The 14,075-nt window shown below is 54.9% G+C and overlaps 1 protein-coding gene across 3 annotated transcripts in view; it reads right to left on the bottom strand.

Annotated features, from left to right (window-relative positions):
* Positions 1-14,075, bottom strand: part of Ripor3 (RIPOR family member 3) — a 72,206-nt gene that overhangs the window by 8,497 nt on the left and 49,634 nt on the right. For 2 of the 3 annotated variants that reach the window (XM_036186653.1, XM_036186655.1), the window contains exons 3-13: positions 13,109-13,255; positions 10,315-10,393; positions 7,184-7,207; positions 6,961-7,017; positions 5,945-6,094; positions 5,773-5,836; positions 5,456-5,499; positions 5,233-5,358; positions 5,011-5,156; positions 3,850-3,979; positions 2,285-2,839 (exon numbers count right to left, since the gene is read on the bottom strand). In XM_036186653.1, coding sequence (XP_036042546.1) covers positions 2,285-2,839; positions 3,850-3,979; positions 5,011-5,156; positions 5,233-5,358; positions 5,456-5,499; positions 5,773-5,836; positions 5,945-6,094; positions 6,961-7,017; positions 7,184-7,207; positions 10,315-10,393; positions 13,109-13,255 — 1,522 coding nt within the window. The remainder of the gene's footprint in view (positions 1-2,284; positions 2,840-3,849; positions 3,980-5,010; positions 5,157-5,232; positions 5,359-5,455; positions 5,500-5,772; positions 5,837-5,944; positions 6,095-6,960; positions 7,018-7,183; positions 7,208-10,314; positions 10,394-13,108; positions 13,256-14,075) is intronic. The other variant, XM_036186654.1, reaches the window with a different exon arrangement.

The raw sequence follows: 14,075 nt of genomic DNA on the forward strand, positions 1-14,075 counted from the left end.
AGTTGAGGTAGTTAGGTCAGCAAACCAGCAAACTCGGAGCCGTGGCCTCTAGGCCACACTGTAAACTCCCAGCCAGTAAGTACAAGGCCCAGTGTGCACTTTTGTTTAAAAACTATTTTTCTTTTCGTGTGTGTGTGTGTGTGTGTGTGTGTGTGTGTGTTGTGCATGTTGTACATGTGTGCTTGTGTATGCAGAGGGGCCATGCAAGGACAACCTTGGGTGTCATGCCTCAAGACCTGTCCACCTTGTTTTATTGGTTGTTGTTTGGTTTTTCTGATCTGTTTGTTTTTGAGGTGCCTCCTACTGGCACCTGGAGTTTGCCAGTTAGGCTAGACTGGCTGACCATTGAGTCCCAGGGAGCCCCACCTCCACGTGCCAAAGGGCTTGCCACAAAGCTTGCCTTTTCTTTTCTTTCTTCTTCTTCTTCTTTTTTTTTTTTTTTTTTTTTGTTGTTGTTGTTTGTTTGTTTTGTTTTTAGAGAAAGGGTTTCTCTGTGTAGCTTTGTGCCTTTCCTGGAACTCACAGAGATCCGCCTGCCTCTGCCTCCCGAGTGCTGGGATTAAAGACGTGTGCCACCACCGCCCGGCAGGCTGCCTTTTCTTTGGGTGGGTCCTGGGGTTGAATTCAGGTCCTCATGTTTGCACAGCAAGTGCTCTACCAACTGCACTGTCCCCAGCCCTGAGGACAGTTTAACAGTGTTGTGGCATGCTCCCGTCAGCTCTCTGCACCTCCTGCCTGAAGGAAACTCATCTAACTCTCTGATTGTTACCAGCAGACGTGCTGGGGCTTGTGCTTGGGACCACAAGCCTGCAAACAGCCCTACACATGGGGCCCTTTACACAGCAAAACTCCTGACAGACGTGGAGGGCACGGGTGGTGGGACACGTGACAGTGGCTGGGAAAGGGAGGCAGCTGAAGGGAGCCAGAGCAGCCAGCCCTTCGGTCATCCTCAGCCCAAAGGGCACACACTGAATAACTTGGATTTTTTTTCCCCCTGGAAAAATGACAGCAGCATATGAAGCTGGAGAAATGGTTCCATGGCTAAAAGCACTGGCTGTTCTTGCAGAGGACCACATGGTGCCTCACAACTGTCTGTAACCCCAGCTCTAGGGGATCTGATGCCCTCAGCTGGCCTCAAGAGCACCTGACACATGCATGTATATACACGCAAATATACACATATATAAATAGTAATAAATGTGTAAGTTAGCCAGGCATGGTGGCACGCACCTGCCACCCCAGCCTCTGGAGGCTGAAGCAGGGCGATCTGGAGTTCAAGGCCAGCCTGGGCTTCTTAGCAAGACTGAGACCATTTCTCAAGAAGTGAAGTCTAGGAATGCTCTGTGGGTGGCTCCCCTTTAGAAACCAAGCTGAAAGTGGGACTTGCCATTGTTTTTATTGTCCTTAGCTGTCTTCCAGAAAGGAGAAGTGTCTCGTTGGTGTGTTGAATGACTGCTATTTCAGGGTCCTACAAGGTGCATGTGATTTTTCACAATACAACTCCAACTCAAACAGTTCTGTCACAACACAGGGAAAGTAACAGCAAAGGTGGAGTCTTTCTCAGATTCTTGTTCCTGGAATGTTAGAGCAGGGCCTGGGCCTTTGTAAGGTGGTAGGCAGGCAGGGTGGATGAAAAGTGGAACTTTCTCTTAGCTGTGCTGATGTGAGGTCCGGGTTGAGAATGAACAAAACAATAAGAGAGACTTTTTGAAGAGAAGCCTGTGTTGGCTAGTTCTGAGCAAAACTGTGTCATACCCAGAGTGGACTCTTCAACACCTGTAGAAGCTGGTGTGTGTGGCCCACATTTTATTTTATGCATTCAAAAATGTAAACAAAGCCATCTGTCTGGGCCAGCAGTTCTGAGAGCCACTGCTGTGGCCAGAGGACACGCTCTGGCTGAGTGACTGCTGAGGGGAAGGTTCTGGGCGGCCATACAGATGAGGATGGCAGGTAGCTACAGGGAGATGAATTCAGCTCTGTCTGCCCAAAGTTCTTAATCCTAAATTACAGCCCCAAGCACCCACTCACATCAGAAGATTCTCGATGGAGCCAGGTTCTGGCTGGACACGGAGCAAATGACTTACTGTGCGCTCCGGCCTCCCCTGGGTATTCTCCTAGGCCTTGAAAAGTGAGGAAACTGAGGATGGAAGAGGCTCGGCCCACCCAGGTCACAGAGGGGTGAGGCGTGGATGCTCACATGGGCTGCTGGCTGGTCCCTGCGCCTGCTCCCAGGCCTCGGGCCAGCAGCAAAGTGGTGCTGCTGTCCAGTGCAGGGTGGGCATACCTTCAGCCGGTCCCTGAAGCCAAGGACTTGATATTCCAGCTCCCGGAGCTGGGGCTGTGCAGGGTCTGCAGAGCGCAGCAGGTCCAGGACCTCCTGCACAGGCCTCTCCACTCCGTCCCCAGCTCCTTCCTCCTGGCCCTGCCGGCTCCGGCTCTGTGGCACCACACGACTGTGGACTGGGGCATCTTGCAGCAGGGTCAGCCTCTCTCCTCCCAAGTCCCTCCAGCCAGGCTGCTCCACCAGCACACCCCCAACCGGATGAGCCAGGCCTGGCAGCAGGCCCAAGGGTGGGGGCTCCTCCTTGGCCCCCTCTTCTATGCAAGCTGTGGGTACCGCAGGCATGGACAGGAAGCCCACATCTGAGGTAGATGCTGAAGTGCTGGTCTCAGTGTCTCTGGGGTCCTCAGAGCTGAAGGAGTCCATCTCAAGTAGCTCCTGGCTCTGGCTCCGCAGGCGGGGGCCCTGGAGCTCACTGTCAGACAGGTAGCCGAGGATGGAGGTGGCCCTGGGCCCACCTAGCAGCAAGGCCTGCTGCACCGGCTGCCGGACTACAGACTGGGAAGGGATGCAGGAGCAACCTCAGCCGCCACCCCAAGGACTGGGCTGAGACCCCTGTGTGCCCTGTGCTCAGGGTGATGTTGATCTGCATCCAGAGCTGCTGACACAGCTAACTGCATCCTCTAATTCTCCCCCTAAACTTCACTGTATCGTGTTCGCCATGCTCCTGCCTCAGGGCCTTTGTGTTGACTGTGCTCTCTGCCTCGAACCACTCTGCACACATGCTGTCAATACCGAGGGTCCCAATTCAGATGCCACTGCTTTGGGAGCACATCTCTGGACACCCCAAGTGCTCCAGTGATCCCCTTCCCAACTGCTTTGGTCTCTGTACCCAGGCTCCGTATTGGAGAGATGTCATGTGTCTCCCCACCTGTGTGATGATGGCCACACATAAAGGGGGACAAGCCCTGGGGCCTGGGACCCTGGATGGGTGTGAGCTTGGGAGAGATGTTCTCACTGAAGATCACTCATGTGCCTGTGGATAGGCACAGCACCACATTGAAATGACCTCCATGTCTGTTGAGTAAACACAGTTGAGTGTGGAGCAGTGTGGGGCAGGGGTTGCTAAGAAAGTCCTTGTGAGGGACCATCTAAGGACAACACCAAGAGAAACGCTCATGGTGCCCATGTGCACAGCTCTCAGTGCCTACGTGACCACCACCCCCACCCCCCAGGAAAGGAGAGGACGGTGACCCTGCCTCCGAGGGCACCTTGGCCCTGGAGGTCACAGGGAGAAGGTTGCTCTCTTGTACAAGGCTCTAGATCACACTCCTGGAGGCTCTAAGTCTCCCCAGCAAGGTGAGGCCAAGGCCGTGCCTGGGCAGAGGACACCCCTCCACACACACACACAAACAGCAGGTCCCAGCCCCAGCCTAATGCCCATGGTCTCAAGCAGCAGAAGATTGAGCCACACAGCCTTGCAGCCCCAAAGGCTGAACCTCAAGCAGGCCATGCCCCTCACTGCCCAGTCCAGAGCAACTCACCCTACTGGGAACAGGCTCACTTACCAGGTAGTATTTGTCCCGGAAACTGGGGGTGCTGGGTGGTGTCCAGGTGTACAGGGAGCCCTTCCTGCTGCCCATGGAGAACCTGCCAGTGGGGCTGGGTGACACCAGTTGGCACTCAGAGTCCAAGGGGCTACAGAGGACAGCAGAGACCATCAGGGACTCAGGTGGGACCCAGTGCTCTGCAGTCACGGGCAGCTCTGCCTTGTCTTTCAAAGTCACCCTTGCAGGTAAGAGCTCTGTTATCTTCCCACAAGCCCCACAGGCTGGCGAGTGGCTGGGTTATTTTCATGGGATGAAATGATGGCTCTGAGACAAGGAATTTGCTTGGACCAATGTCCCCTCCAAGAATCAGGGCCAGAATGGAATTCACCTCACTTTTCTCCCATCCCAAAGCCTTCAGGTCAGCTAGGCGTGATGTTCATGCTAGTGGGCGAGACTCAGGGTAGAGGCCAGGAGGCAGCATGGTCCTCAGCTGAGGAGTACCCCAAACCCCCCAGGAGAGCCTGGAGCCCAGAGGCCTGCAGTATCTCCCCCTCAGGGCACCTGTGGCCAGCAGGTCAAGGACTTAAAGAGTGACTGGCCTAGGGTTGTGGCATGCGTTTGAGGGGGTCCTAAGTGACTGAGGTGGACTATGTTCTCAGCTCTTTCCTACCCTGCCACACCTTCTCTGAAGACAGGGAAGGGGCACCCCAGGAATGCAAGGTGCTGCCAACAAAATCTCTGGAGACCACAGGTTCTTGAAGGTACAGGAGGGAGCCCCAAACCCTGTGGCCTAGAGGAGGGCCTCAGGGTGACAGTTCAGCCCTGGACTGGAAGGGACCGGGGTCAGCCAACGACAGGAGGCAGTGAAGAGGAGTTCCTCTGAGGAACTAAGCAAAAAGAAATGCTTAGAAAGAGTCCTGGCTCAGCTGGCGCTGCCATGTGTCCAGAAGTGAGAGTGGAATTCAAGGTCACCAGAGACATGGGAGAGGAGGGGACAGAGCTCTGTGAAGGCCAGGCAAGCCTGGCTGTGGGGTAGGATGGCTGAGGACAGGGATGGCTATGCAGGAGCGGGTCTGGAGCACATTCGGCCCCTGGGGAGCAGGCGGGGCCACTTGGCTCCCCTGCACCAGGAGCTGGGGTGGTCTTGGTGAGGGCAGGGATGGCCCAGCAGACACTCACTTCCACAGCAGTTCCAGCTGCAGCTTGATGGTGCCCAACTCAGTGATGTCCACCACCACAAGCTGTGGTCGGGCTGTGAAGAAGTCGGCGATGTCGCATGTCACAGCACCCACCACCATTGAGCTCAGGCCTCGAAGCTCGGTTACCTGGGCATGAGGGGCAGGATGGTGGTATCTGAGCTCAGCACGCAGGCACCAGGTCCCACCCCGAGCTCTGCCCTACCTTGATCTCAAGGTTCTCATGCACTGTGGGCACAAAGGCCTTCTCCTCCTCATCCCAGGTCTGGCTGTCATCTGGCTCTATCCGGCCCTTTAGCCGCCACCGCTGACGGCCCAGGCGCATGAGCACCTGCAAGTAAGGTGCAGAAAGGGGTGCAGAGGCAGACCCAGGGGAGTTCCCTCACTCCTACCCGGGGACCTCCCTCCCAGGACCTTCCTGGCTGTACCTCATACTGGTCTCCGGGACAGAGGCGTGCATAGCCCACCAAGCCTAGAACACAGAAATGGGCTAGTCTCCCTTCCATCCCTGCCTAGGACCATGGGGACCCAGGGGTACAGGGATCTGCCTGACAACATGGGAATGTTGGAGGTTTTGATGGTCAAGAGGGTGGTGGGCATCATAGCATACCTCAGAGAGCAATGAGCCCTCTGTCACAAGGCCAACAGTCAGGGTTGGGCCTCTAGGCCCACACGCCCTCCCTTAGCAGGCTCTCCTGGCAGCTAGGAAGAACTGACCCCAAGCCCAGCCTGGCTTGGTACTCACCCTTCATCTTCACGTGGAACTCGCCCAGGTGAACTTCCAAGGCCCCCTCTATGAGACACATGTCCTGCAAGGTCCACGTGTGGGTCAGTCACTTGCCAGCCCCAGCCACCACCCAGGACCCCAGAGCTGGGGCAGAGAGAGCTGGGGTGGAGAGGCCCCACAGCTGGCCCACCTCCATGCACTCCTGGAGGCTGCGGCCCAACTCCTGCAGGCTCTCACGGGAGGCGCGACTCTGGGTGCTGTTGCTGAAGGCACGCTGCATGTTGGAGGCACCATCTCGCAGACGCCACTGGATACAATAGCCTTCATAGAGCTCATCCACCTGCCGCAGACATTCAGGCTGTGGGCCACACCAAGGGACAGTCCCTTCCCATCATCTGTTCCTTCAAGAACCATCTCCTATCCCGGCCTTGCCCTATGGTACTCATGGCTCTGAGCCACCACCACCTAGCACCCCAGCACCTAGGATCACTCACACACACTCAAAGCACAGTAGACACTAGTGACCATGTCACACACCAGCCTGAGTCCCAACTATGGAATGGAAAAGTGAGGTATGACAGCTGCCCACCCTGTGGGTATGGAGAGGAAGGTAAGCTCATGAACATGTTTGCAAACTGATTGTAAGAAAGCCTAAAGGAGCCGAGCAGTGGTGGCACACGCCTTTAATCCCAGCACTTGGGAGGCAGAGGAAGGAGGATCTCTGTGAGTTTGAGACCAGCCTGGGCTACAGAGTGAGTTCCAGGACAGCCAGGGCTACACTGTGAGACCCTGTCTCCAGAAGAAGAAAGAGAGTGAGGAAGGAGGAGAAGCCAAGCCTAAGGGACTTGCTGGGGGACTGTGGGCACATCCTTGTGGGTTGAGCCTCCACCTGCCGGCCTACACAGGGACAAAGCCTTCTAAGACCAAGCAGCAAGCCCCCTGTACTGGCCAGTGACGGAGCCCCACCCCAGGACTGAGACCCTGCTGTCAGTCACTATAGCTCAGCAAACTATCTGCCCTACCTCTCCGCAGCTACCCATGACCACCCAGCCTAACACCTGCTACATTCTTATGACACCCCCATGGTGCATGTGACACCTACATGATGTCCAGTGACACCACATGGCTCCCCTTGACTCACAAGAGATACCCACATGACTTCCTGTGACACCTCCCATGATGCCCCGTGATTCCCAAGACACCCACCTTACTGATGTGGAACTCCACCTTCCGGATGTGTCTCTCAACCAAGCGTGTTTGCTTCTCCCAGAAACAGAAAAGCTGCTTTAGAAGGGGCTCATGCTAGGCCTCAGTTTCCCCATTGTAACATGAGAGGACGCCCAAGTGTTCTTCCCAGGGGCAACTGGGATGGAAGGCCACCTCAGACAGTCTTACCCACCCTGGGGACCACACAGGGACATGGGCTCACCTTGTCCAGATCGTAGTAGAAAGCCTGCAGAGAGAGGGAAGGTGTCAGAGTCCCAGAGACCCTTCGTCACTGGACACCTGGGCTTCATTGACAAAAGCCAATGCCCACAGCCTGCCCTGCTCATGGCCATGGGTGCCCAGGGGAAAAACAAATTCAATATGTGCATTGTGGGCAAGCTAGTTCTAGCTCCCTGTGTGCTCCAGTCAAGTTACTCAACCTCTCTGAGCCTCCCTTTCTTCCTATGTGAAAAGGGCATGGGGGGGGGGCTGGAGAGATGGCTCAGAGGTTAAGAGCACTGCTTGCTCTTCCAAAGGTCCTGAGTTCAATTTCCAGCAACCACATGGTGGCTCACAACCATCTGTAATGAGATCTGGTGCCCTCTTCTGGTCTGCAGGGATATGTTCTTAAAAAAGAAAGGAAGGAAGGATGGAAGGAAGGAAGGAAAGAAGGAAGGAAGGAAGGAAGGAAGGAAGGAAGGAAGGAAGGAAGGAAGGAAGGAAGGAAATGGGCATCGGTCACTGCAGTGACCTGTCAGCTTGCCGGCCTCTGTCTAGAATCACCTTGAAGATGAACCTCTGAAAGGAGGGAGTTTCTAGATTGGGTTAATTGAGGTGGGGAGACCCACCCTAGATGAAAGGGATGGCATCCCAGAGGCTGGGGTCCTGGGCTGCATGGAAGGAAAGAGCCAGCTAAGTAGCAACTTCCATCTCTCTGCTTCCTGACCCTCCTGATGTTGTGCCTTGAGCCAAAACTAACCCTCCTTTTCTGACGTCATTTTGCTGGGCATTTTGTCCGACAAGGAGAGAGGTAGTACCCACGTGAGTGACTGCTAGATCCTAAACGCCAAACTTCAGCTAAGAAAGAAGCACTGTGCCAGCCCAATGGCTCACGGGTGAGGGTGCTTGCCGTCAAGCCTGATGACCTGATTTCCACGTCTGGGCCCCGGGTGGTGCCAAGAGAACCAAAACTCCCACAGTCGTCCTCTGACTCCACACGGGGCACCGGGCGGTGCACACCTGCTTTGCCTCCTGCCCCCCCCCAATAAATAAATAAATGTAACACATTAAAATATGAAACGGGGCTGGAGAGATGGCTCAGGGGTTAAGAGCGCTGACTCTTCTTCCAGAGGACCAGAGTTCAATTCCCAGCACCCACATGGCAGCTCACACCTGTCTGTAACTCCAGTTTCAGGGGACCCTGACACCCGTGGCAAGAACACAAATACACATAAAAATAAAATATATTAAACATAAAAAAAAATAAAATATGAAATGGAGAGCTAGGAAGGAGCTGTGATTTTGAAAAGGTGTTCTGATGTGGTCTTCTTGGAAACCTCCCTGTGGGGCCCAGGTAACCTGTCCTCACTGTGGAGTCCTGACCCTTCCCCGACACCAGTGTGACTTAGCATCAGGCATTGTGAGTGCTGAGCAGGCCTCTTTATACATTGTCTGCCCAAGCAAGGGAGGCTTCTAGACCCCAGAGAACCGACACAGTGTGGGAACGGTGGGGGATGGCAGCACTTCCTGGGGGGGGGGCAAGAATAGGTGAGGTCTTAGAAGTGCCTCTTCCCTCCCTCTGTTCTGGCCATCACCCAGTCGCCTACAGAGGAAAGCTCCAAGCTTGCCAGGCCCCACCTTCCTATGTGCCTGACACCCACATGAGACTGGGGCCTTCCACTCTGCTGACACCCAAGTCTTCCGAGTCATGGGAGCTGAACCTGAGGGACCACCAGAGGGGTCTGGGTGATACTTTGACAGACAACCCACTGTCTGCTCCCATTTTTCCAGCCCCTTATGTAAGGCTGAATTTGGAAGAGGGGACACAGTTTGTGAGGAGAAGCCTGGGGTGTGTGACAAGACATTCCTGCTTTGCTCCTGGGGTGTGACCCAGGCAGGCTGGGTGACACTTCCCCCAGGCAGCAGCCCATGACATAATCTGCTCTGTAGAAATGAAGACAGTCGGAAGTGTGTCTCTCAGTCTGTCTATTCAACTACTGGAACAACAGACACCAGAGAAATGGGACTTTCTCAGGAAGTTCACGCTGGGGAAGGAAAAGGTCTTTGACCTAATGTGGGGGACATGTCTTCTCAAGAGATTTCACACAGTTCTACAGGATGAGACTGATGCCCATATACTGTGGTGGGTGGGACCACCCCTTGACAGGATGTAGATGTGCATATCCTTCCTCTACTTAAACTTTAAAAGACTAGTGGACTTTTAGGGTGTCTACTGGATCTTCCTATTCTTTTTTTTTTATAATTTATTTAACTTTATTTTATGTGCATTGGTGTGAGAGTATCAAATTCCCTACAACTGAAATTATAGACAGTTGTGAGTTGCCATGTCGGTGCTTGGAATTGAACCCGGGTCCTCTGGAAGAGCAGTCAGTGCTCTTAACTTCCGAGCCATCTTTCCAGCCCCAGATCCTCCTCTTCTTGACACATTGAATAAATCTTTTTCTGCTTTCCACTTTTAATTTGACTCTTTTAATTGTCTTAGTAATGGCGGGTGGCTAGACCTGACTTGGGACACAAGTTCTTGACCCCTAAGTTAAAGAAGAGTGAGACGGGGTCTGGGGGGCCACAGAGACAGGGACAAGGGGTCCCTTGCTGGAGGTGAAGTACAGGGCACCTGCTGGGGACTTAAGCTTCTGGTACACATCGCTCACAGGGTCAACTTAGAGCAAGAAGCTTTTGCTTGTCTGAAATCAAATTTAACTGGGCATCCTGTATTCCTGCTGGTTTGGTTTTGGGTTTTTGATACACTGAGCAAGTGTATCAAACTCAGAGTCCGTGAACCCCACACTGTGAGTCCCACATCTTGATATCCATAGAAAACGATCACCCTGGACACTATGACATGCAGGCTCAATTTGGGGCAGGGGCAAGGCCTGTGACACTCAGAAATGGCCACTTTCCCTAAGTCACATAAAGTCACTGCCTGGCTCTGGCGTGTCAGACTGCCAAGGCCTCCTCCTCTACCCTGTCAGCCTGAGGGATGGGGTTATCAGACACACGTGTACCTCTGTGGTCGCCTGTCTGACAGCTCCCCCAGAACCCGAGAGGAAAGTTCACCACAGATACCACAGGCCCAGGGTGGAGACCACCTATGTTTTCATCCCGGACACTTACCAGCCTGGAGCTCCTCTGGGTGTCCGTGTGTCGTCCACACAGGTAATCCAGCTCAGCCTGCTGCTCACACAGGTGTTCCCTACAGTAGACAGAGGGTGGGGGGTTAAGGGGGTAGGATCTGAGCTGAGAGACAACTGGCCAGGTACCCTCCCAGAATAAGGGTTGGCCAGCTCACTGTCTGGGGGTCCCCAGCCAAGAACCCCACAGATCAATCCAAGCATTACTAGGCACGTTGTGTAGATGGCCACATGTGGATCCTTATAGGCAGCAAGGAACTGGCCAGGGGAAGCCTGAGCTGAGGAGGGTATGGTGGATAGAAGGGGGGCAGAGGCTGTGAGAACAGAACATGGAGAAGGCTGACAGGGGAGATGAGGAGACCATGAACCCAGGGCCAGGAAGAAGGGGGGACTCAAGAAATGTTCAGCAGCAGGTGAGCCAGCAGCTGAGGGTGTGAGCCTGCAGCTGTGAACCTGCAGCTGAGCACATGAGCCTGCAGCAGAAGGTGAGCCAGCAGCTGAGGGTGTGAGCCTGCAGCTGTGAACCTGCAGCTGAGGGTGTGAGCCTGCAGCTGTGAGCCTGCAGCTGAGGGTGTGAGCCTGCAGCTGTGAACCTGCAGCTGAGGGTGTGAGCCTGCAGCTGTGAACCTGCAGCTGAGGGTGTGAGCCTGCAGCAGAAGGTGAGCCTGCAGCTGAGGGTGTGAGCCTGCAGCTGTGAACCTGCAGCTGAGGGTGTGAGCCTGCAGCAGCAGGTGAGCCAGCAGCTGAGGGTGTGAGCCTGCAGCTGTGAACCTGCAGCTGAGCACATGAGCCTGCAGCAGCAGGTGAGCCTGCAGCTGAGGGTGTGAGCCTGCAGCTGTGAGCCTGCAGCTGTGAGCCTGCAGCTGAGGGTGTGAGCCTGCAGCTGTGAACCTGCAGCTGTGAGCCTGCAGCTGAGGGTGTGAGCCTGCAGCTGTGAACCTGCAGCTGAGGGTGTGAACCTGCAGCTGAGGGTGTGAGCCTGCAGCTGTGAGCCTGCAGCTGAGGGTGTGAGAAGCATCAGGGATGGGAAAGTCCCTTCAAGTGACAACCCAGGACTGTGCTCACTCTTACAGTGGCCTCAGTCAGGGCTGCTGGCTGGCTGACCATACTGACCGGGCTCTGCCCCTCCTCCCTGCTCCAGATAGGACGGGACCCTCCACCCCCAAACCTAAGGGGTATGGTGATATTTTATTTGTACTGAAATGTGATTTTATTTGTATATTAATAAAGTTGCCTTAGGGTCAGAGCAAGCCATAGCAGAAGCTGGGCGGTGGTGGTGGCTCACGCCTTTAATCCTAGCACTTGGGAGGCAGAGCTAGGTGGATCTCTGTGTGTTCAAGGACACAGCCAGCATGGAGACACACGCCTTTAATCTCAATACCAACCATAGAAGACCTGGAGGTCTGTACAGACAGGCAGTGTGAGGAGGTCATGTGGCTGGGTTAACAATCAATGAGAAGGCAGAACAGAAAGTTTATATAAAAGACAGGACACAGGAAGTAGACTTCTTGCAGAGAGGAAAGACAGAAGCAGCAGTGAAGGGTAAGGTTTTCAGCTCTCAGCTATTGCTCTGACCTCTTGGCTATTAACTCTGCAATTGGCTCTGTGTTTCTTATTTAACAAGATGGATACATCTACAAAGGGATTTGCAGTGTCCCAGTTGAGTAACAGGGAAGCAGGGAGCCAGACTGCTGGGCCAGCCCAGCCCTTCCCCAAGGTTCCTTCCAGCCTCAAGGCCAAGGACACACATCAGGGTCTACCGCCCAAGCAGAGCCTTCCGGCATCTTCTCTGAGCCCTAACCTCTCCCACTCTGAGGACATTATCTAAGTCAGAGCGAGCTCAAGGGGCTTCTATCCTCCATCCTCTTGGGTCAGAGCAGTCTCCAGAGAGGGTGAAGAAGGGGTGTGCCTTTCTGCTCTGACATTTGGGGACTTAGGTGCCACTGTATGTGGAAAACGTCTCCAGAGGCCATTCTCTTGTGGGGCCAAGGTGTGTCCCTCCAGCTGTGACCGTTCCTGCCCCATCCATGGTGTGGAACCCTCTCTTTCTCCCCGCCCCCCTCCCTGGGTTTATCCTATCAAGGTCAGTTTACTAAGTGACAGTGACATCCCCAACAGAGGAGGGACCCAGATGGGCTTGTTCATAGTTCCCTTCAAACTTGGCCTGTCCGGCTCTCCTAGCTGGGACACCAGTGCCCTCTTCAGGCTACACTCAGCACTCACAGGGCTAGAGGCCAGCGACATCTACCCCTGCTCAGAACACAGACAAATCTGTCTCTGGAGCCACCCTCTCCTCTCTCTCCTTCACCCCCACATCCTTCCCAATGTGGCTCCAAACCGGTCCTGCCCCCTCTCAGCCCCCACCACCTGCCAGGAGTCCACCACCAGCCCATTACTGACTGATCTTGAAGCCCAGGCCTGAAAGCTTGATCACCTCCCCGGTCACCACAGAACCATGGCTGCTCTCCCAAGATGAATAGCAAAGGCCTCCTCAGCTCACATGGCCCTGGAGCATTGTGCCTGCTGTTAGTCGCCCTGTGCCCCTGCGTCTCTTGCTCTAGGGCCCCTGAGCTTGGAGACCTCTGGCCTTGCCATTATCCCCAAGGGACTTCCTTGTTCCCCTGTGGCCCCACTGTGGTGAGGCTGCCCGGAGTGGTCCCTCTGGAACCACGCCTGACCCCCTGCCTACTTCACCAGGTTTCCTCCACAGCACCAACACCACCTGATGTACTTCTCAGTACTGCCGTCTGTCCGTCCGCTTGTCTCTTCCCACTCACCTGAGGCCTCTCTTCAAAGCATCAAAGATCTTCTTCACCTGCTGCGGCCGGGGGTCCAGGCAGAGCGAGCCCTTGCGCAGTGTTCCATACGCCTTGGAGGACTTGGCCGGCAGCCGTGACCTCACAGAGTTCCTGTTGATGGACTTTCTGTGGGAGGGGACAGAGAGTCAGGACAGCTGACTGGGTTCCATTTCCATCACCTCCAAGCTGTGTGCTCTTCAGAAAACTGGGGTTCCTGGAGCCTCAGTCTCCTCATCCGGAAAATGGGAGGACTGGGTTTGAGGATGAAGAGAGCAGTTACAAACGCAGTATCAGAAACAAGCTTCTGTCGGGCGGTGGTGGCGCATGCCTTTAATCCTAGCACTTGGGAGGCTAGGCGGATCTCTGAGTTCGAGGACAGCCAGGTCTACAAAGCGAGTTCGAGGACAGCCAGGGCTACATGGAGAAACTTGCAGGGAGGGTGCAGTGGAGCAGCTGGACTCCGTGAGTGACGCGCTCCAAACACACAGCAGCATTGTGAGGGGGCTGGATCCTAGCCCCTGGGTTCCTGCTGAGTGCAGGGACCTGTTCATCTCCAACCTCTCCTGCCCCCCCCAGGAGAGCCCCCAGATCTGCTCTTTCACTTGTGGACTTTAGAGAAAGTGATGGCAATGGTTAGTTGTAACCGTAAACCGCTTTCATGTATAACCACCTGGGAACCAAGTCTCAGTGGGGGCTGATCCAAATCAGGTGGGTCAGTGGGCATGTTGTCTCGAGGGCCTCAGTCAGGGGAGGGTCAGCCTGAAAGCGGGTGGCACCGTTCCCTAGGTTGGGGCCCCGGGCTGTGTAAGAGCAGAGAAAGCTTAGCGGTCAACATGCACACATTCATTTCTCCCTGCTCTTGACTATGGAAGAGATGTGACAAGCTGCCTCAGGCTCCTGCCTTGACTTCCCTCCTGTGATGGGCTGTGACCTGGGACTGTGAGCC

This window comes from Onychomys torridus, chromosome 4 (genome assembly GCF_903995425.1).
Source record: "Onychomys torridus chromosome 4, mOncTor1.1, whole genome shotgun sequence".
Taxonomy (NCBI): Eukaryota; Metazoa; Chordata; class Mammalia; order Rodentia; family Cricetidae; genus Onychomys; species Onychomys torridus.